The sequence below is a fragment of the Aplysia californica genome, unplaced genomic scaffold (genome assembly GCF_000002075.1).
Source record: "Aplysia californica isolate F4 #8 unplaced genomic scaffold, AplCal3.0 scaffold00749, whole genome shotgun sequence".
Lineage (NCBI taxonomy): Eukaryota > Metazoa > Mollusca > Gastropoda > Aplysiida > Aplysiidae > Aplysia > Aplysia californica.
This window is the reverse complement of record NW_004798019.1, coordinates 204,120-227,646: the sequence shown is the minus strand read 5'-3', so window position 1 is coordinate 227,646 and position 23,527 is coordinate 204,120. Positions and strand designations below refer to the sequence as shown.

The following is a 23,527-nucleotide window of genomic DNA, read 5'->3' as shown; positions in this document are numbered from 1 at the left end:
CCCCCCCCCCCAACCTTTTCCCCAACTGTCACACCCATGTCCTATTTCCCAACCACCTCCCCCCTTCATCCTTTTCCCCAGCAGCCCCATCCACATCACATCTCCCCTAAAGCCCAGTCCACTGACTAACCTTGTGCACTCCTAAAGTTCCAAAAGGCAAGGGGTTCCCAGTGTTGGTATCTACTAACAGAACTTCCGCATCCAGAATCAAATTGGAGCCAGTGGGGAAAGCTTTGGGAATGTACTCTTTGAAGTGCTTCACCTGTAGAACACAAAAACATTTTGTATGGGCCTTATTATCAAAACACTTGTAAGAATTTCCTCCTCTTCCACATCACAGAACTCCGCAGTTCTTCCTTCCCAGTTCACCACCTCTAGAACTATACAGGCAGACATGTCAACATGTATTGTCAAGAACTCCAGAAAAAACAATGGGCACTGGGTATAAGAGGCCCGTTTTCAAAATGACCTACTTTGTATTCTGTAAGGCGTACAACTTCAAAAAAAACTGAAACTGTCACAACATAACACAACATAATTGTTTAAGTCCTTTTTTTAGCTGTCTAGTTATAGGGATGGTAAAAAAAAAAAGCAGTAACTTGTGTCAAATCCAAAAAGTAGTTAACATTTTTTTCGTGAATAACAGTCCACTTAAAGTCAAGCCTTCTCTAATGACCAACAGTTGTAAGCAACTGTGTTATGTTGATATCACAGAGTCAAAGCTATATAGACAAAGTCCAGGCAGCACCGCCCATGTTCACTTACCTTGTGATCAAGCACGGGCTTTAAGGATCTGCTGAAGTAGCGGAAATCGTTGCCCTTTTTGTGGATTTGGACTCTCTCCCCATCATACTTGATTTCAGCGTAGAATCCATTGGGGCATTTCTTCATGGCCTGTTCTACAGACCTACATGCCTCAGCCTGAAGAAAAAGAATGAAAAACAATATATGAAATTAAGCCCCAAAATTGCAATATTTGGGTCAGCGACCTCGATTGAATGCAGCAACACTTATTCCTCTCTGGTATTTCATGGACCTAAACTATCACATTTAAAACAGGGTTTCACTTTAAGTCTATACTATCTGCAAAGTGAACAATTTGAAAGAAGATAATTTGACAAGTAACAGGTGAAAATTAAATCTGAAATCATTGATTCAATTGACTCATGGAATATGATAAGTTTCAATAAGTATTTTTTCTTCTAAGAAAAACACTACAACTACACATGACGAATGAATGTTTTTATATTTGATGAAAAGACATCAGAATCTTTATAAATTCTATAATTGACAGCTCAGCAACAAATAACATTACAATGCACATTTATGAGTGACCGAAGCTAACTCACCAACATAGGCAACACCGGGGTCATGAGCGCCGCCCGCACGCTCAGCTTTTTCTTCAGACCCGGTTTGTCTCCACTCCCTGTCTGTTGCTCCAGCACTCGGTCCACCACATCTCCCAGATCCCGGGAAGCTTGAAAAGCTGCATAAGCATTCTCATCTAAGCCATCCAGTCTAAGGAAGAGATACAGAACAAAAAAGTGAATGGATGAATTAATAATACCTGAGCATTTAACAAATGAGTACATGATAACTAAGCATTTAACAAAGGAGTTAAAAATAAATAAGCATTTAACAATTGAGTTAGTAACAAAAAAGCATTTAACAATGTATCAATTGCATTTATATAAAACACATTTCCACTCCAGGATAGCTTAATGCACTTTACAGCAAAAATTATACGACACATTATTACACAATAAATTCTGACACAGAGGTCCATTACCACCAAACGCCACAGTTGTCTTTAAAAACAAAAAGTTCTATCAGGTTCGAGCAACTTAACTTTCCCAAAGAAACGAGGCCATCTTCTCTCTCATCACCTCTGTAACTTTTCTCTGAATCGAGCAAAGCCACAAAACCAATGAGTGCAGGTATATTCCGTAAGACTTACATGTGCTTGGCGCCGGCGTTGATTCTCAAGTCATGCTTGATCAGCCTCACCACCATCTTCAAGTCGTTGGCTGTGCACCTGTGATCAAAGTGTATAATTACACTTTAATGAACAAAGTGTCATATCAAACATAAAAGAGCATGCCAAAAAAAAAATATCAAAGCTCTCTAGAAGTATGTTTTTGTACAAAGTCTTCGTGGCAATGTCAGTCTGGAGGACTAGTTGTAAATTAGAGGCTGGAAATAAACAGTTTGTCAAAAATGTTCTTTTTAACAAAACAAAACAACTTTCAGGGTAAGAGGAGATCCAAATTCATGTATAAAAGATTTATGCTACATAAGACGAGAGGAACACTTGCAAACTAAAGAGCAGCAAGTAAAAGCAGAAACAAAAAAAAATTCTCTTTTTCAGTTCCCAGCACAGTGAAACTCAAAATAGAAGATTATAATGCAATAATAATTTAAAAAATATGTGATGCAGCATGGTGAAATCAAGTGCTCAAAATCGGAGAAACAGGCATTCTTCCGACAGTTTGGAAATTTTTATTTTTTGGCCTAACCTCTTTGATGACCATATAAAAACACATTTCTACGTGAATTTTGCTGAATAAAACCCATTGATTAAAGGGACAAAATATGTCATATTTCAGCTTGCAAAGAAAGACTCTTTAGCTATTGGAGTTACCAAACTTTGATGGCCATTTTACTGCTAATTTCACCACTGAAACTAGGGAACCTCTCTTCCTTCAATTGCAGATATCTTGAGTTCTATTCAAGATAAATGGACATTTATTTCATTGGAAGCAAGGCAAATACATCAGCTTTCAGATCATACCAATTACCCTACATGCCCAAAAATTGACGAGCGCCTGATTCCACTGCGTCGTGACACATATAATAAATTGCACTTATAAAGCCCAATGCAGGTTACAATAATACAAAGAGCACGAGCACCATACAGTTCTAATAGTGCTCATTTCTCTCCATCTCTCTTCCTCTCTCTCTCCCTCTCTCTCCGCCTTGTGACCTTTTCCCTCATCATCTCTGTTACCCCTCTCTGACACCAGCATTACTAGTTATTTCCAATATCAAAACTGACATCTAAAAAAATTATTTTGGATGACATCTGAAATCTGTACATGCAGTGTATTCATTACCTTTTGGTTATTTTGGTCAGCACTTTCTGCTGGTCATCCTCTTTTGTCACTTGTGCCAGGTCTGACAAGTACTGGTCAACCTGAGAAAAGAATTTGCTCAGTTCATTTGAATTTTATACCATTGACTCTTTTTTTAAAGTTTTATTAAGAGTATAACGGCACTTGCAACACAATAAGGTCATATAAGTGCTGAAGATAAAAGGCTTTTACAAGAGGGTCACACACAGAAAAAAGAAGAAGAGATAAGGACAATAGATGTTTGATAGGGAAGGAGAAGCAGACCACACCAGAGCACCCGCCAACCATCCACATTAACTCTTAGGGGATGAGCAAGAGAAACAAGCAACACGAGCATAAGCAAGGAAATTTAAAGTACTAAAACAGACAGAGAAATCACCAGTGCCAATGCTAATGAGAAAATGGTAAGTGCAGATTCACATATACATGTATAGTTCCATTGTTCTTTGTTTGTGTATAAATGTCTCACATGACAGTAACTGTCATTGTAGATGTCTTAAGCCCCCTATTGACATTATTTAGATAATACAGAAAGAGCCAACCGGGCTCAGAAAGAAACAACGTCCCCAAAGGAAGATGGTGACACTCCATACAAAACCTCCCCATGTGGAAATAATCCAAAGCATGTCTTTTGCGTGCCATGGTGAAGCATCAAACCTCTACACTAGCCATCAGACCTTGTGACAGCGAACAGACTGACACCTGGTTCTATACATTCAAGACAGTATTTAGTTTCAGTTTTAATAAGGTTTTATGGTGCTCGCAATTGTATAAGGTCATACAAGTGCCAAGAGGTGGATGCCAACGGAGAAGTCCAAACGGGGAATCAGGCATACTCTGCTTACCTCTCTAGCCTCAACAGCACAAAGTCTGCTTCGACTATCAAAGCACCCCGGAAATAGCAGTTCTCAAGAGAGTACAAACATGCAAAAAAAGTAGAGGAAAAACGACGATAGTAAGGATGAGGAAAGAAAAAGCAGCAATTCCCCCTATGTTTTTCCAGCACAATATGAGCATGACATTGATAAATCAGCCCATTTACAATTCTACTGCACATTAGAACATGTCAATATCCCTCCTTTGGGAATGGCATAAAGACACTTCAGTCAGTAGCACTGCCCTGGGGGGGGGGGGGGCAAGACGGTGTTTGGTCCAATCCACAATAGGCAAGAACTATGAGTCTTGCTCCATAGACAGTGGGCCCAGCAATGAGGGTAATGGATAATGGGTGAATCCTTGAAAAATAGTTGTTCTTTGTACTCTGCAAAACACAGAGTGTCTATCACAAAGAGAAAATAAATATGGTAAGCAAAATAATCCAGCTTACCTCTGTGAGACTCAGAGTGCTCTTCTTCTGCGGCACAAACACTTTGCTTTCCTCGAAGAATATGCGTATTGTTTCAGCAACATCACCCTGACAGGGAATAATTTGAATAAAATTATCAGCTATGAAAATTTGTGGTTGCACATTTCATTTACAGAAGGAAAAAAGACCCAAAAAAAGCACCAAAAAGTTTTACTTTTTACAAAGAAAAAAAATTAAAGGGTAACACAACCAAGAACGAAAAAAAAAAACGCCCCCTAGAATGGCATGTTTCACAATAAGAAAGGCACTCACTTTCACATTGCTTAAAAATGCTCCTGTGTGTCCAAATATTAAATTTTGTCAAACAAATCGATGGCTGGGTGGAAGAAATGACTATATCCACTTTTAGTCGAAACGGAGTAATCTATACGGGTAGTGAGGTTTTAAGCCGCTCTTTTACCTCTGTAAATATTTAAGCCGTAGCTTACTACAGTATCAAGATATTAACCTTTCTTTTTTAAATTATGTTATAAAGATTTCGACATCATCAAAATCTCAAACTCGCTTTTCTCGAAATTGTAAAAAGTGGATATAGTCACTTCTTGCGCTCAGCCGCTGAAATGCTCTTAACTCTGGACTTTATACCAATTTTCATGTACAAATTAAGTTTTTTTCACTGACCAGATAATTCCAGCCTAACAACCTGCAGAAGGAAATATGCCAGCAAAAACAGGCTGCAACACACAGACTGTACTCGGGTTGGAGCAATAAGTTCATTATTGGGGAACATTGGGAAATTGTATAAGCCTTCCTTCAGAGGGGAAACAAAACTATAAGTGAAGCGTGCTGACAAAATTAGTTATTTCTCGGATTCAAGCCTTAAGGAAATAGATACACCACGCTTAAAGGTGAAGTTTTTACAATTTATAAGTAAGAAATAATAAAGGGCATGTTATACTTAAAGAATATGGCATCAATAGAAAAATCTACAAACTAGACGCGTGTCAATTTTTGGCCAATATCTCCAGTTGTAGAAAGCGAGAAGTAACTCATTCTGTCAGCACGCCTCAATATATATATTACAGTTAAGCCCGGGCACAAAAGACACAAACAGCAAACAGATTTCCAGGTTCTGTGCAAGTACATTCTTTGAATTTAAAACATGTGCATAGTGAAATTTGTACAAAACTTTAAGATTTCTGGGACACGCCCATTTTGTTATGAACATGGGAAACTGTACTTTCACTTTTGAAAAGTTTTTTTTAGATTTATATAGTCAAAGGAAAGGTAAAGAGAGAAATGAAAAGAGGATGAAAGAGGAACATAAAGGCAGAAGTACAGGGGAAAATTATTATCAGAATCTAAACACATATTAGCAGCCACTTGAAAACTTCATCCAAATAATTTTGAGAAAAGTCTAGCCACAGTAAATGACACAGCATTTCGCTATTCTCTCCACGCTGCAGAAATCTCAACTGAAGCTTACCTGATCCAAGTCTTCTATCATCCGTGACAGATTTGTGGCCAGGATCTGAAGAGAAAAACAAAAACAATATCCAGAGAGTTATTGAATTATACACATTCAAGTATACTTGAACAATTAATAAAGTCTTTCTTACAAAATCAATAGCAAATAAAAGAGAGGAAAAAACTTAATCTATACTTTTGAAAATCAGAAATGGATATGTGCCACTTTCATGATCACAATTGTATCATTATAAGTTCAAAGATTTGAATCAAACAAAGATATAAAGAAAAATTTACCCTGCTTATGAAATTTCAGTACAGTATACTTAAGCAAGCTTTTTCAGAGAGAGAGAGAGAACATCAGAAAAAGTCAAATCACACATCAAAGTTTCCAAAAAAACAAAAGTAGACTCCAACTTGCATCTTTAACATCTGAGCACGCCAAAATACATAAGATGATCATTAACTCTTTCATTTTTTGCCCGCTGAAAGATTTAACATGGGGGCTCTCATGACCTAGAGGTTAGGGTGTTCGCCTCTCATTCAATAGGTTCCGGGTTCAAATCCAGATAGCAACAGAAAATTTTCTTCTCTAAAATTTTTCCCTTTCATATCCTTTCCTCCTCTCTAACAATGTTCTGTTATCTGCTTTTATCAACACTTTCTGTCCCCACTCCCTCACCTCCTTTGCCCCCTCCTCTTGGCTCCTGAATCTTTCTGCAGCCTTTCTACTGCTTCTCCTTGGCTCCTTCTTACTGCTGTCTTTCAGCCACACCCCTGATCTTATGGTTGGAAAGATCTACACCTAGCCTTGTCGGACAAAGGCGAAAAATATTGGAGGTCCCGTGTGCAAGTTGCGCACGTTAAAGATCCCTTGGTGGTCCAAAATAGATTAGAGTAGGATTCGGCCGCCACCTTGGCAAAATTCAAAATTTCCTACAGGACCTTATGCAGTAGCGAGCGCCGTAAAACATTTTCCAGAAAAAAAAATTTACCTGAAAATTATTATACACGAGGAAATGCCTACCTATCAAACAACATGTCATCATTTTCCTTTCCCTTCCTTCCTCTTCTTCCCCCACCCTAGATAGCTTAAATCTACCAGACTAGCAAAAATACCAGTTTAAAGAACAGTGATGGGAAGATAGGAAGATAGAAAAAATTACCTGGCTGAAAAGTTTCACAAGCTGCTTGCTGTTAAGGTTGTAGACTGTCTTCACAACACCAGGCAGCAGCAGTTTCATTAAAAGGTACAAATTACCTTGGAAGCCATCTGGTACAGACAAAGATAGTACAAGACAAGATGGGCCACTTCTCTCTTTGAGCCAATTAAAAAAGTGTCCTCAGAATTTGGTGGCGCCCTCTTCACAAAAGCGCACTCTTTGCGAACAGAGTTACCCTACTTGAGTTTTAAAAAATCAAAGTGAAACTAGCACGTTTTGGGATAAATTTCGGAAGAACGCTTTTTAAAAATGGTTACGCTGACAAAAAACCTCTTCCGGAGGAAAAGGAGATGGTTTTCTTCGTTTAATTTGACTTTAGAATGAAGGGCGAGAGGTCATTAAAATTTTAAAAAACTAAAACTCCGCACTGAACGTACCCGAACTGCTGATGAACAGCAGTCGATCTGCGCACGCAAGGAAGTGCTATTCCTATTCTTCTTCTGGAAAAACGAAAGAGAGCTTCAAAACAGACTGCAGCGCCATCTGAAGCAAAGAGCATACTTCCTGCGGACACTTTTTAGGCTGAGTGACCCATCTTGTCTTGTACTATCTTTGGTACAGATCAGAAAAGGTAAATCATATCACCGTACAGTTTACAGGAAAAAATCTGAAATGCCCGTACACAAATTTGAAAGGAAGGCCAAATTTTTTGTTAACTTCCAATAATATAATAAACATTAAGCAGACAGCAGTGGCATGATTAATGTTCTTTGAGAAGGTTCACATCTCATCAATACGTCTTTTCAAAGCATAAAATATAACATAAAATGTTCAACTTCAGCCACAGCTTTCGAAAGGAATAACATAATTGCTTTTTCACCATTTCTCATACTGATTTAAAAAAATATATATGCTTATGTATTTAGCATATGATTCAAACCTACCATCTACTGTTGAATAGCACGATACCCTGTTTAAAACCAAATTAACACAATCACCTTCCCACCCTCCCCCCCTCCCATGACAATCACACCCCTTTTAGAGTATTGAAAAAACTTATCATTTACCAATAAAAAAAACCAACTCCTACCTTTTACATTGACCATCATTCTCAGAAAAAACATGAAAGTGTTACATAATATAAAATAAAGCAGTTTCATTTCTTACTATCTCTTTTACACTTGCACATTTATAATCGAGAAGAATGGTTTCATGAAACTAGCCAGAAGAGTGCCATTGGTAGCCTAGTGATTAGACTACCCGACCTGTAATTGTGAGATTGCCAGTTCGAGGGTTCGAGCTTCAGCTCAGTCTGATGTTCTGTCCTTGGGAAAGGCACTTTACAAGAATCTCCCATTTGGCTCGGTCCTTTCCGGGATGGACGTTGAACTCAGAGGTCTTGCCTCTTAAATAATCTAATAGTGTTGATTGTAGCGTTAAAAACCCCTAGCATTTCACCATTTTAGTCAGAAGTCAACTGCATTGGACATGAGAAGCAAACATTGCCACCATCCACGACAACCGTGTGTTACAGAGAGCTATGTCATCGACTCATGACCTCCTCCACCAAGCCTGCACCTCCACAATCTTTCAGTCAGAGACACCTAAGGAAATGGAGAAACAGCTGTACATGACACCCAACAAAATATTTCAATGAGTGAAGAAAAATACTTACAAAAAAATTAAACAGTTTTTTCTTCAACCACTCTCTCTTTCTTCTTTTTTTATCAGCAAATCCCACGTCTTAAGCAACAAATGGTATAAAATTATAAAAAGAAACAAACCTCCACTGTGCCCTTTCGTGATGTAGCTCTTCACTAGTTTTGTCTTGCCCAGGTAGCTATTTTCTTCAGCGATGTCAGCACAGAGTCTGCGGAACTGTCGGAAAGAGTTGTCCTTTTCTGCATTTGGATCTTCACCATCAGCAGCAGAAGATGTTGATGGTTTACTAGGAGTTCTGCTTGAGGATGGTGCAGCTGAAAGAGATAGACATGAATGTGTTTTGTTAAGGAAATGTCAGAGCTCCCCCGAGTACAGTGAACATTATGTCAAAAGGGCACAGACAATAAGACTAATCTATGCATTAAAATAAGAAGACGAGATTAGACCAATCTTTATTATCCAGATGCTAGCACACATGCACACACACACACATGCCCACGTGCATGGTGTGCACACACGCACAAACTCTCTCACACATCCTCTCTTCCACACACATCAAATATTCCATCTCCTTTACAATAAGGTTTTGGTCAGCGACATTTTTTGTTCCAAGTCTCATCTCATCTGGTGCATATAAAATTAACAAGTCATTTTTATTCCAAAAAGAGTGTTATACTTTGCGCAAAAAACAAGCAAACATGAAAATAGAAAAGGCAAGTTAATATCACATAAAAACTTACAGTCGCTTGATGACGATGGTGCATCTGCTTTCGCGGGTGAAGCCCCAGGAAGAGTTGCCTGAACTGCTTTCTTTGGTTTTGGAGATGGTTTGTTGCCAGTTTTTGAAAGATACTCTGCAAATCAAAGGGTGAAACAATAAAAACTCTCATCAAAAACTTCATCTATGAGTACAAGGTGTGAAAACAAACAAACAAAAAAAACAGAGCACTGTAAAATCAGAAGAAAACTTCATTGTAAGTCTGTCCCATCCATCATACATTTAAACATCATTGACAGGCCACAATAAAATAAAGCAGGTTCAATGAATTTGATAATATTCAGACAAAAAGTATTAGAAATACTGCAGCACAAGAATTAAAAAGGATAACGTTCCATGTAACTACACTAAATCGACTCACTATTTTCTTCTTTTATGCCATTATTTTTTTTCCTCCTCTTGAAAAATGAGCAAGTTGAAAATAATCCTCAAAAGAGCATTAACTTCAACTATAAAGAAAATTATGGCACATTTGTTCACAGCCACTTTTGTGATCCACTTTTATAGCATCACAAATTTCCCTATAACTCTAGTCTTGCCCTGTTTAACCTATTTGCATAGAACAAACACCAAGCGGAGCAGACATGAATGCTCCATGCAATAAACATAACATTTTACTGTAGATGGGGTTAAGTACATTTTAATTAATATATGACTGCAGAGGGCCGAGCAATGATGTGAGTGAGACAAAACAAATGATACTGGTCAGTGGCACGAATGGCATGCCATATACGTACTAAGAGAAATACTTCGATTATTCAATAATAAAGTCAATTTCCGTCATAAAAAATTCAGTCACAAACGACTTTGTTAGTACAAAGATGGGCAATTTGACAACAATACCTCAAGTATAAACTTTTAATAAGCAAATTTTTATTTTAACTAATTTGTGAGGGGAAAAAATCAGTAAATAAAGATGAAAAACCCAAAACCAAAAGTGAGCAATATCATTCAAATTACACACATACCATCAATCAGTTTCTTGATCACATCTTTATCCTCTGGCTTCAGATCCCCAAAGCCTTCTGCATCCTCTGGATCTTCAATTTTCTTTGTTGTAGCTCTTGCTCGAACAAAAGTCTCAAAGATGCAGGCTGGATGAAACCACTGCTTCATGTCACCTCCATCTTCCGAGAATGGGTTTGGTGTCACTTTGCCAATTCGCAGTGCTCCTTTTTCAATTTTCTGTTTGCATTTCTTGCAGCTCGAAGTACCCAGTTTGGCATAACCAACGACATATTTATTGTCAGCCATAATTATTATATTACTGTAACTAATACTGTGAGAAGAATACGGAACTGAAAGTGACAATAGCTTTCTTTTAGCAAGAAAGTCTGTTGGACCATTTAACTTTTTTGCACAAAGGGCATCATGGCAGCTGTACCTCGATAGATATTTCTGGAACGAAGATGTCTCAACTACACCAAAGCGCTTTTCTTGACATTTTGAGACAAAACTGTTTGAGCATATCACTTTGACACAGGAGACAAAACTTGATCCATGTAAGCGTCTTACAACCACAGGACTGGTGCACAGCATAAATTCCTTAAAACTTTCTTTTAGTCAGCCACAGAACTACGGTCTGGAATTGCTCAGATAGCCCAAAGGAAGACACAGCATTTCTGAAAAAGAGAGCAAGACAAAAGAGTATGTTAATATAACTTAATATCTACATTCAACTGGAAACAATTTCTTATTTAATTTTAAAGCAATCTGGAAACTACCTAAATAATGATTGTCATAACAAACTATAAATAATGATTGTCATAACAAAACAGAAGTGAGTTATTCTCACCCGGTCCGAGAAAGCAATGGATTTTTTAGGTCTACCTGGATGTTGAGAACGGATGATAGAAAATAATTTGTCAATTGTAAGAGAGTGACTGTTCATGACCTGCCCCAGAGCGCTGGCCGATTTTTCTAGGCTCCCGCGGGGATTGTTATTGTTTCATTTTTTTAAATCTTGAGTTGAGAGTATGCACGAATATTCACCAAAACCCTAGACAAGTGTAAATATATTCAAAATTCTGAAAGGAATTCACCTGCCAAAGTACAGTCAAACCTGTGTAAGACGGCCACCCATTGTCAAGGAGAAAAGTGGCCGCATAAGACGGGTGGCCGTCTTAGGCAGGACTGATCAAGATAAAGAAAACAAACCATTCCCATCTGAGGCCCCAATCGAAAGTAGCCCCATTGTTGTTGTCTTTGTTGGTGTTGTTGCTGTTGGTTTGTATTTCGTTTGTAATTTTTATTTTGTCGCTGATTTTGCACAATAGTGACAATAAAACGAAATGTATCAGACAAGGAAGACCGAGTGCCATGTTAAAACAAACACATGGGTCGCCACCACTCGGAGAACGAGGGACGCTTCTGTAACAAGTTCATGTTGACGTCCTTTGTTACTTTGTTACAGACTGGGTAAACAGTAACCACTCATCTCACTTACGATTTGTGTACGAGTTCTGGGCGGGGCTTATGGGTTATGAGGGATCACACGCTAACTCACCTGCAACTGAAAATTGGTAGCTATTGGTCAACAGTGGGAGGGGCCTACGCAACATGATCGGTTGGAGGGACTACCTAACAACAACGACAGGTGATTGAATTATGACGGCTCGCCCACAACGCCAGGGGCCAATGCACAATTTATGACAAAACGTAATGGATTCACTAAGGTGACCGTCTTAGACAGGTATTATTGCTTAGTATTATAGGGGTTGTGTGTTAAATTTTTGTGGCCGCGGCCGCGTTGGACAGGTGCCCGTTTTACACAGTTAAATTATATAGAAAAAACGCAAGGGGGGAAATGGAAAGTGGCCGTTTGTACAGGTGGTCGTCTTATAGAGGTGGCCGTCAGGGCAGGTTCGACTGTAGTATGTTTTTAAAAATAATAGCCTTACCTGAGAGCTGTTTTTAATGAAATAATGTTAGTAATAGTTTGTCATTGTAATGTTAGAAATGGCATTTGTTTACAACACAAAAAAACATGTTTAATTGTTATCCCTAGCAGACGATTATTTTTAAGGAACGCAGTGCCTTGACCCTAGGCATATTTTTTTTCTTAATTTGGTTGGTTAAACTATTCAAGAGTAAAATTCTCCATTACAGAACCAATAAATTAATACTGTAGCAACAAAAGGTGAGGTTTTTCGTTCAAAAGATAAGGTTTTCCCCCCAAATCGACAAAAGTCGCCTCCCGCGCTCGAGAGCTGGCCTGCCTGTTGGCGATTTTAGTCGCCGCACGCTCAGCGGAGTGAGAGAGGGAGACGAGTTTTGTCGCCTGGAGCGCTCAGTGACAGGGGTCCTATGATGCCCGCAGGGTTGGTGAGTTTTTTAATTTTTTAAATAAAAATATAAAAAATCAATTTTACACAATTTAAATCAGATTTTTTAAATCTAAATTTTTTATTTTTTTTTTAATGTTGACACAATTTGGGATTTTTGGTGGCTAAAAGTATGTTCTTTTAGTGTAAAATGCATTGTCTTTATTTTAACTAATGATTAATTTAAGCAACTGCAAAAGAAAGCCTTAATCTGCTATATCAGTGAATTATGGCTACAGACAAAAAAAATGAAGAAAATGTCAGTCTAAAAGGAAGGGGGGGGGGGGGGTTCGTTATGCATAGATAAACTTGCATTTTATTAGTGTGTGTGCGTGTGTGTGTGTGTGTGTGTGTGTGTGTGTGTGTGTGTGTGTGTGTGTGTGTGTGTGTGTGTGTGTGTGTGTGTGTGTGTGTGTGTGTGTGTGCGCGCGCGCGCTTGTGTTTATCTAAAAAGAAAAAGAAAATGCTAATTTCAATTATTTAAAAAAAGTAAATTGAATCCTGTATTATTTTACAGTGACAGGGGGGAAGCAGACTTTTAAGCATGGTTATATTAGTCTACTAAACCTTACATCTGTTTTATGAAACCAAGGAAAGGAATTCTGAAAGTTGAAATATGTAAAAACTGAATAAAAATAAAAAAAATTTTAAGTGATTTAAATCACTGATTTTTATTCAAAAAATCAAGTTGATTTAAATTTAAAAAATCAACTGATTTCAATCGACCTGATTTAAATCAACCCAACCCTGGATGTCCGAAATGAAAAAAACGGGTGAAAATAGTACTTAGGCTGTCGTTATTCTCACCCGGGGTGAGAATAGTATCAAATTTATTCTCACCCCGGGTGAGAATAATCACTGTGTTTGTCTATATTCGGACTCAAGTCAGAATAGTCACTTCGTTTTTTAAATCTCAGCGCCCATTGTAAATCCATCAGTTTCGGCATCTTTACTGGTAGGGCAAATGAGCAGATCCAAAATCAATAGGAAAAATCTGCAGAAATAGGCAGCGCTGCAGTTGGTATTCTATTCTGCCTTACACTACACACTTACAGAATACGAAGTGGCTAGCTGTACTTAAGTACGGCTAGACTGCCAGTCTAGCCGTACTTAGATCTAGGTTTGGCCCTATCGACTCAGACCTGTTAAGTACAAAGGTCTCATAAGATCTAGATCTAGTAATTATTCAGGTTCAAATACATGCAAGTCAGTAAGGCACCTTTTGGTTTTGTCTGAAATACTTTAGGCATTGCAAACTAAAAATTTCATTTACAATTCAGCCATCAATATTAAGTACGGCTAGCCTGACAGTCTAGCTGTCCTTAAGTACGGCTAGCCTGGCTGTCTACCCGTACTTAAGTACGGCTAGACTGCCAGTCTAGCCGTACTTATCTTAGGCCCTATTAACATTAGAAAACAGGAGGTTTAAAATACATGCACTGTCATTAATTAAGGCACCTGATTTCGTCTCAAATACAAATACTTTAGGTACTGCAAACTAAAAATTTATATTTACAATTCAGTATGCCTATTTTTTTTTAATGGTCAGTCTAGCCATCATATAAAGAATAAGTACGGCTAGCCCAGCTGTCTAGCCAACCAGTCTAGCCGTCGCTGTCATTAAGTACGGCTAGCCTCTTCCTACAGAATAATGGTTTCCAATCAATTTAATAAAGGCCATCTCTATTCTCACCCCGGGTGAGAATAGCACAGGCGAGTCTTTTGGCTATTCTCACCGGGTGTGCGTTCACCGTTATAGCCTGGATCTAGGCCAACCAATTTTGCGTTCACCCTAAACCACAGAATTCTACACTGTGATAACAGAAAAATTGTAGAATTCTGTGCCGTGAACAAACGTTCCATTACTACTGTTAGCCTACTAAAAGCGTACAATTTTGTATGTGGGCAGTGGGGAGAGAGAGAGAGAGAGAGAAAGTGAGAGAGAGAGGAATACTTAGCGCGAGAACTTCCGGGCAAAACAAAATGGCGACCCACGTAGTTCGGCTCTATTCGAAAAGTTAAATAGCCGTAGCATCTTTGTAGACGACCAAATTAATTTACTTTTGTGTTTTAACATCATTTTTTAACTTTGTTTTGGTAAATTTGATCGTCCACACCGATAGACAGTATTCAGAAAGAGACAGAGAGAGAGAAGAGGGGAGGAGTAGATCTTGCGAGAACTTCCGCGCAAAACAAAATGGCGACCCCCGTAGTTCGGCTCGATTAGAAAAGTAAAATAGCCATAGCATCTTTGTAGTCGATAAAATTAGCTTACTTTTGTGCTATAACGTAATCTTTTCTTTGCCTTTATCCATTTGATCATCACCGAAATTAGGAAAAACAGGTCTTGTTTCACACCGGGTGGGAATAGCCTACGGTGGCAAGTCTCACCTGGGGTGAGAGGTCGATTGTATTTCTATTCTCACCCTGGGTGAGAATAGCCACTTCCTTTAATATAAGATTAAAAAGTCTGTTGACCTTTACGTTGCCGTAGCATCATATTGGCTGCTTTAGATCACCCACTTTATAGATCTAGATCTACACAAAGCATTACAGTAGGTAAACTTGCTGATTATGCTGGCCGAGACGAAAGTCAAACAGTGTTCTACACTACACAGTAGTAGTCTGCACGCTGCAGCACTGTACTGTAGTTGCAGTCTTAGCAGCTTGATAATGATAGTAAGGTAAGTAAAACAGTAGCCAGGCTCAGTTTCCTACTAGAAAGTGGCTATTCTCACCCGCCCGGAAGTTCTCGCAAGATCAACTCCTCCCCTCTTCTCTCTCTCTCTCTGTCTCTTTCTGAATACTGTCTATCGGTGTTGACGATGAAATTGACCAAAACAAAGTTTAAAAATGATGTTAAAACACAAAAGTAAATAAATTTGGTTGTCTACAAAGATGCTACGGCTATTTAACTTTTCGAATCGAGCCGAACTACGCGGGTCGCCATTTTGTTTTGCCCGGAAATTTTCGCGCTACTCCTCTCTCTCTTTCTCTCTCTCTCCACTGCCCACAGACAAAATTGTACGCTTTTAGTAGGCTACAATTGTAATGGAACGTTTGTTCACGGCACAGAATTCTACAATTTTTCTGTTATCACAGTGTAGAATTCTGTAGTTTAGGGTGAACGCAAAATTTGGTGAACGCGCACCGGGTGAGAATAGCCACAAGACTCGCCTGAATAGAGGCATTTTTTTAAGAGGTGGCCTTCCTACTAATACACGACATGTAACCTCATAAATTATGAAGCATTGATGGCCTGTTTAAAATAAGTATTGCACAGATAAACCACAAATAAATAAACTTAAATGCTGCACCATTAAGAATCTATCTTTGGAAGCTGAGTAGTCAGTTCAATAATATTCTCTCTCACCACGACGATGCCGATTTTGTACTTGTGGCATGCCAAAACCAAAACAATAATTCTTTCCAATGAACGCTCCCGAAGGTTACCCATCGACTACGATTCTTAATTAATCAATCATTTCGATCAATTTGTAATAATAACATTCGAGGCTCTTGGGGCAAAAAAATTCTACTAGATATCTAGATTCTAGATTCTAGATCTAGTGATGATCTTTGCACATGATAATGATTACGTCTACATGTCACTATCTTTGCTCAGAGTGAAGTAAAAGCAAACTGGAAGCTCAGAACCACTGTTCGTAATATGCATTGTCTATTATAAGCGTGTATTGTGTACCATAGAATTATTGAGAGGTCGTGTAAATCTATGTCACACACATACCTTTAGGCCTATTGGAGACTTATTTCGTGCGCTCCACTTTTAAAAATCGAAAGATTGTCTTTCAAATAAAATCTCTTTTCTCCATAGCCCGAAAAACAAACAAAATATTTAGATCTTATTTACATGAAGAAGAGAAGAAAATTTTTCTTGAATTGGTCCCTGATTACTCTTTTCGAATACGATAATGTAGAACAACGATACAAAACAATAAGTACCCCCGGTGAAGTTAAAAAAGTGTAGGCCCTGGGATGTTGACAAAATTGTAAACGAAACTTAGACAAGCATCTGTATTCTTTTGTCTTTTGGGCTATGAACCATGAACCTTATCAACGTTCTATTGATTTTAAACTGAATCACGATGACCAGCAGGAACCCAACTATTGATCATAAGCCGTTGAGTTTAATCTGATAAAGTATAAAGGGATTGCTTATTCTAGCAGAGAATCAGGACAAATCAGCTGATTAATTAATCCATTTTCAATCTGTCTGCTGTCTTGTGACTGAAGTCTAACGTAGAAGTAGAGTAATAAAGTTAGGTCTTTTGGTCTCAACTTTCTCTTCTGTACCTACTGCAACTGGCACTGAACTCTAAAGACTCTTATAGCCTATACTGACAGATCTGGACATAATATGCAACATGTTTGGTCTGAAAAGGGTTTGCTTTTTGTGCCATTTGTTTGTACTGATAGTCAAAGATGTGATGTCATGGGTGGTCCCACCAAAGAAGAAATCAATTGGTGATGATGTGATACTGATTACTGGTGGTGGACGAGGTATTGGAAAGAAACTTGTTCTTGAGTTTGCCACTCATCAACCGAAGCATGTAAGTCAAGCCCTGTTGCTTCATCTTGATTAGGTTACCGCCTTAAGTCACTGAAGCTGAGGAACAATACTTGTACCACACACTTGTTAATAAAAGTGTTGCCAGCATGTATTTTTGACTATTTATTAAACCCTGAGGTCTGAATCCTGATTTAGTTCCTGTGTGGTCTTGATTCACGGCTCAATGTAGTCGTGGAATACTGATAATGGGGTACCAGTCATTTCGTCACTCCAGTGCTGTCAAGACATGGTCATATTCATTGCATCACACCCCAAATCCACAAGGTTGAACGCAGACTGACATATTGTCCCACACTTGCAAACATCAAATGCGTATTGTCATGGCAATCGCAAATCACGACTTTTGGGGAAGAGTGTTGGTTGGGTGGTGTTTGGAAGAAAGAGGGGAGGGGGGGGTTGCAAATCATCGTGCCTACCTGATCAGCTAAACAGTCTGGTAAGCTGTTCCGAACTGGGTGAGTTTTGTTGAGTTGTTTCTATTTGTGGGGGAGGGGGGCAGTTTTAGGCTTGAATTACTGTAAAACAAGAGGGCATGGCCCAACAGTTATGTTTGATTGCCGATTTAGAATAAAAAGACTGCTAGCACTAGCACTGATGACAGTGTGACGAAATGACCAGTTTCCATATAATGCCAGACATTTGGGGCAGAGAGACCTACGCAGAGACTGAAATATCAGTCTTCCGGGTTGGAGTACTAGTTCCCCTGGGTTCTTGATTAACTTCTCTCATGAGGATTTTGTAGAAATGAGTTCAAGGCAGTAATGGAATAGGCTACTTTATAAAACAAATAAGATATCTACTTGTGGATTAACTCTTTATCTCTGACGGGGGGTCACTATGCCCGGGCCCTCTTTTGGTACAAAATCTAAATTGACGGTATACTTCACTCAATTGGTTTTTAAAGAAAATCAAAACAAGTGAACCTATTTCGATAGTTCTTCCTCTCTTACTGCCTTGAACTCGACTATCAGCACAAGTCCATTTTTTTCTAATATCAGAGTGCTTTTACGAAATTTTTATGCAAATTTATATTACATCATCATTTTTTAAAAAATATGTTGTCAGAGTTTTCGTCAATGTCGAACTTTTGGCATTCTATTTCATGTCGTGGGAACTTCTTAAAGTTTACATGAAATATGAAAATATATGTTATGCATGCAAAAAAGTATAGTCAGTTCTTGTTTCCTTTAACTTATGATTACCATGAGCGGTAAGAACTGTTTACCTGTTTTTGCAGATAATTATCTGGGGACGCACTGAGGAATGCCTCGCAGCAACTGTCAGTGAAGTCAGGAAAATGAACATCAACTGTTCATACATGATTTGCGATGTCAGTTCTAGGGAGGAAATTTATTCAATGGTATATATATATTTTCTGTGTACTATTATTATTAGTAGTAGTTCATATTCACAACTTTAGTAGTTTGAAAATGAAAAGTTACATATACAGTAGTCTCCGCCTAAGATCCCGGTGCTCGGGAGCAAGGAAATGCGGGATCTTAGGCTAAGCGGGATCTTAACCGACGAACCTAGGGAAAAATCTATGGTGATCCATTTTAAGGCTCACAATCGGTAAAATGGTCTCCCTCCACTCTAAAATGTACTGACGTGACCCTTTGGTGGGTTTATGGCATATGGCGAGCAAAGAGTGGTTAACCTTGATGACCTATCACAGCGCATAGTGGGATGAGACGTGCCATTTTCACTTATTATCCTATCATGAGTCTCAAGATCTACACTTATCCAGTTGCCCCTCCCCTTTACCTGTCGAAAATTATAGCTTTCCATCTTTGACCGTGTCCCCCCCCCTCCCCCACAGCCTTTGTCGTTACACCCCATTACGTTGTGAACACACCAATAAAATTCAGTCTGTCTCGCAAATTCAGGAGTAGGGACAACTGCTGCAATGGTCAGAGAAGAGTTCACAGTTCGATGTGATCTCGCCTGGAGGGAACGTATAGGCCCTACCCACCCAGCGAGTGATGTAAGTTTAGGGGGCGAGCTCAGGTGTGAGTGCGATGTGTGAGGAAAACAAACGTGTCAGTCAGTTCACACCCCGGTGTGATCCCGTCTGGGGCAAACATTGTATCGCTTCATCGAGTTTTACAACACATATTTGATCACATTCACGATAGTGGCTGATCTTTGATGCGACAGACAGTTTATGGATCTCAGCTTTTCACTCTTGGTTGATCGGCTGTCCCGCCCGCGTTTTTGTTCCGCAAATTATTATCTGAAATGTGGGATCTTAGCCGAAAGTAGACCTTCAGAGTGAATCAGAACGGGATCTTAGGGGTGACTTTTGTATAGTACAAATTCTGTTTTCTTAAAACAGCGGAATCTTAAGCGAACCGGGATCGTAAGCGGTGGGATCTTAGGCGGAGACTACTGTATTTGAGTTTGTGTTACCTTTTTTTTTTCAGTGCTATCATGTCATATTTGTAGTAGGATACTTAGTCCCATGTGTGGTTAACATCGCCTCCGCCAACATCAGTCTCACCTTCTTCAGACTCATGGAGAAAAAAATTACCTTGTTGATATCCATTAACCCTTTCAGTGCTGAAGTGTTTCATTACCAAGCCCCAATATATTTCCCTAGAACAAGAAACTACTCAAATTTCAAATTTCAATTCAAATGCCTTGCGATATTTCAAAATTAGGCTGGATACCATTGGGAGACTGTCCCCTGAGCTTTGCACAAATGAATGTGTTTAAGGAAGTAGGCTTACTTTTAAATACAACATACCATAATTATGCATCTAGTAGCTCATCATACAATAAGTCTTGTTTTCAGGAAAAATAATGTCCAAAATCAAATATCATGGCTTTCGCCTGTATTATGCTTTGTACTTGGTGAAATTGAATGCTGTACCAGATAAATTTATTAAGAACATGGTTCGCTTTACCACCCCTAGCACTGGAAGACCCTTCTTCTGGCATTTTATTCCCCCAGTTGAAATGTTTCATCTTCTGTTTGTATGCAATAAGACTGTTTGATAACCCAAACCCACAGAAGAAATTATTTGAGTGCTCAGAAAGATTTATAAATTTGTCTCTCTTCCTTGCATCTAAATAAGAGTTCTGAAATGAAACGTGTGGGCACCCCTTCTATAATGCTATGCATGCTGGATCATTACCGAAGATTGTGAAAATAAAATGGAAGCATCGGAAATTTAGTTTCTCAGGAGACTGATGAGCATCTCGTGGAAGAAAAAGAAATCAAATGAAGTGGTACTGAAAGAAGCCTAACTAAGATGGCCACTCACTAATAAAACAAAATTAGGACGAGACAATAAATGCAGTTTTTGAGACATGTGAATTGACAAAAAAGCCTTTAACATTTCGCTCTCACTGGGAAAAATTGAAGGCAAACGAGCGAGGGGTAGACCCACTGCAACCTACTTGGAAAAACTTGTATTATAGATGGGTTAGGGGTGAGGATACCTGAACTAACGGTTGCCTTGGTGAGGGGATAACAGTATAACACCAGGATGATGTAGGTATTTCGAGAGCATCCATGCAAAGAAATGAACAGAGGACCATGATTGTCAAAGTCTATTTGAGATCTGGCCCCTTAAAAATGATGATGATGATGATTATGGCTTGTGTCTTGTCCTTTAGTAGGCCTGTCTTTTCTCAATTGTATAAATGGCCTTCTCTAGAGCTTGTAATATAGAGTTGATTTCTTATGATCTTAAAATCAACCTTATTGTGTTGATGCAAAATTATATATTCTACATCGGCTGAACATGTGTTTAAAATCTGTGTATCTTTGAAGGATATAGACGTAAATTGACCTGGGTTGTAGCTGATGCCTTGTTTTATTTCTCTACAGGCAAAGGAAGTTGAGGCCAAATTTGGTAATGTGACCCTGCTGGTTAATAATGCTGGCGTGGTTTTTCCAAATTCTGTTTTGGAGTCAAGTCCGCAGCAAACAGAACAGACTATAAGAACCAATGTGTTGGCACATTTCTGGGTAAAAATGAAAATTCCTTTTCACTTGTTAAATGATTCAAGGACAGGATTTTGTATTTTTATGGTTTTTGCTTGTTTCTGATGTGCATTTTACTGATATGCTTTGATAGATTACTAGATGTGTAGTCAGTTATCAAGATGTTTATGATTTTAGCAAAAAATACTGTTCTTTAATAGCTGTGTTATTAAACCGGAAAATAGTCATCCGTTTCGAAATGAAATTTGGCAAATGAATGTTGAAATTTATCGGGTTATATTTTCATTAAGAAGACTGAAAATGCTTCATTTGGTAAGGTTATGTTTGCTTCAGTAAAAAATTTTGTTGATCTACCTTTGCATGGCTTCAGTGAAAACGAAATAACCCCTGATTTATCATGTGTCAGAAAATTGTTTCATTTCTCAAGTTGTGATCTTGAAAAAAAAACTTGTGTTCACAGACCATTCGAGCATTTCTTCCCCCTATGTTGGAGCAGAAACGAGGTCACATTGTAAACATGAGCTCCATGCTTGGCTGGGCAGGGCTAAACGGAGCTTCAGACTACTGCAGTTCCAAGTTTGCAGCTTGCGGTTTGTCAGGTATGCCTGTGCCGCTTCTTTCAGACAGGTTATTCTTTCATGATTTAATAAGATACAGTCAAACTCAGATAACAGGACAGATGGGACTGGCAGTTTTTCTCTGTTATGAGCAAGTCCTATTGTAACCGTTATCAAGGGAAACTACCAGTGCCATTGCTCCTTTAGTTACTAAATATTATATTTGATTACCTCAGATCCTTTTCCAGTGGGCTGTTTGCTGACACTGAAATGGAATCGATATGTGACCCCAACACTGTAGGGGGGTATGTGTTTGAAAGTTTGTGTTTAGACGAGCGATCATACAAACAGGCAAAATGTCTTGATTGAGACAAATAATTTTAATAATTTGACGGCTCGAAAGCAAGTTCATGCGCTGCAAGATCACATCCGAGACTGCTCAAATTGAATCCTGTTACAGCCAGATTCATATAACTTACATTTATAGAGAAAAAAAATCGAGGATTTGATTTATCACTGTTGTATCCAAGTTCCTGTAATAACAGAGGCTGTTAGTGTTATAAATGGACTGGACTGTACCATTCACGGTTCACCAGGAGTGGAATTTAGTTGCGGCATGGAGTTCCTCTGAAATTCTTTGCCCCCATCTTGCTTGGTCCCACCTACCCTAGGATCGGGGATATAAGATAACACATTTAAAAAATCCCAACACAGGTATGAAACTCTAGACCTCCAGGTTGACAGGTGAACACCACACTTGTTAAGTTACTTACTGAGTCCCCTGTCATCATTTATTATTGATCATTATTGTCTGTGTGCTTCTCTTTGCTTTAAAAAAACCAATCAAATATCCCCCCCCCCCTTCCTACCAGGGTAGTGCTACTGGCTGAAGTTGTCTTTAGGCCATTCCCAAAGGGAAGATATTAACATGTTCTTATGCACAGTAGAATTGTAAATAAGCTGATTTATCAATGTTATGCTCACACTGTGCCGGAACAGCATAGGGGGAACTACTGCTTTTTCTTTCCTTATCCTTACTATCGTCATTTTCCTCTACTTCCTTTGTATGTTTGTCACTCTCTTGTGAACTACTCTTTTCGGGGTGCCTTAATAGTGGAAGCAGACTTTGTGCTGTTGAGGCTAGAAAGGTATGTAAAGTAAGCCTGATTCCCGGTTTGGACTTCTCTGTTGACATCCACCCTTGGCGCTCATATGACCTTATGCAGTTGGGAAGGCCGTAAAACCTTACTAAAACAAAATAAACAACAACAAATCACCTCGTTTGTCAAAAATTCTTTCTTGCCCTCCCCCCATGTGTCCCAGAGGCGCTATATGATGAGCTGACCAGGGATGGAGACAGTGGTGTCACAGTGACTGCTGTCTACCCGTACCATGTAGACAACTCCATGTTTGCTGGTGTAGCCACGAGGTAAGGTCGCAAACTTTTGTTGAATTTCTTTTCCCATCTCCCTCCCTATTTCCTCATGTCTTTCAACTTTGTTTTCCCAAACATCAACACATGTTTTAGGGGGATTTTTTGTTGGTGTTTTATTTTAAAAAAATTTTTTTAATGGGTGGGGGGGGGGGGGGGGGGGGG

The 23,527-nt window shown here is 38.8% G+C and overlaps 2 protein-coding genes across 5 annotated transcripts in view; one reads left to right on the top strand and one right to left on the bottom strand.

Moving 5' to 3' along the window:
• The window catches only part of LOC101858067 (DNA ligase 3), a 30,502-nt gene extending 13,903 nt beyond the window's left edge, over positions 1 to 16,599 (bottom strand). Inside the window, exons 1-12 of one of the 4 annotated variants that reach the window (XM_013088472.2) lie at positions 16,579 to 16,599; positions 10,476 to 11,129; positions 9,470 to 9,583; positions 8,852 to 9,043; positions 7,071 to 7,177; positions 5,924 to 5,968; positions 4,459 to 4,545; positions 3,114 to 3,193; positions 1,958 to 2,035; positions 1,350 to 1,518; positions 766 to 921; positions 131 to 262 (exon numbers count right to left, since the gene is read on the bottom strand). In XM_013088472.2, coding sequence (XP_012943926.1) covers positions 131 to 262; positions 766 to 921; positions 1,350 to 1,518; positions 1,958 to 2,035; positions 3,114 to 3,193; positions 4,459 to 4,545; positions 5,924 to 5,968; positions 7,071 to 7,177; positions 8,852 to 9,043; positions 9,470 to 9,583; positions 10,476 to 11,046 — 1,731 coding nt within the window. In that variant the 5' untranslated portion in view covers positions 11,047 to 11,129; positions 16,579 to 16,599. Of the gene's footprint in view, positions 1 to 130; positions 263 to 765; positions 922 to 1,349; positions 1,519 to 1,957; positions 2,036 to 3,113; positions 3,194 to 4,458; positions 4,546 to 5,923; positions 5,969 to 7,070; positions 7,178 to 8,851; positions 9,044 to 9,469; positions 9,584 to 10,475; positions 11,130 to 16,147; positions 16,306 to 16,578 lie in introns of those variants that run through there. The other 3 variants (XM_005109120.3, XM_005109119.3, XM_035972581.1) reach the window with 3 other exon arrangements.
• A 503-nt stretch (positions 16,600 to 17,102) lies between these two features.
• LOC101857833 (short-chain dehydrogenase/reductase 3) overlaps positions 17,103 to 23,527 on the top strand; it is a 9,069-nt gene continuing 2,644 nt past the window's right edge. The window contains exons 1-5 of the mRNA XM_005109118.2: positions 17,103 to 17,401; positions 18,659 to 18,781; positions 21,257 to 21,397; positions 21,834 to 21,972; positions 23,254 to 23,359. Of these exons, the coding sequence (XP_005109175.1) occupies positions 17,216 to 17,401; positions 18,659 to 18,781; positions 21,257 to 21,397; positions 21,834 to 21,972; positions 23,254 to 23,359 (695 nt within the window). The 5' untranslated portion in view covers positions 17,103 to 17,215. The remainder of the gene's footprint in view (positions 17,402 to 18,658; positions 18,782 to 21,256; positions 21,398 to 21,833; positions 21,973 to 23,253; positions 23,360 to 23,527) is intronic.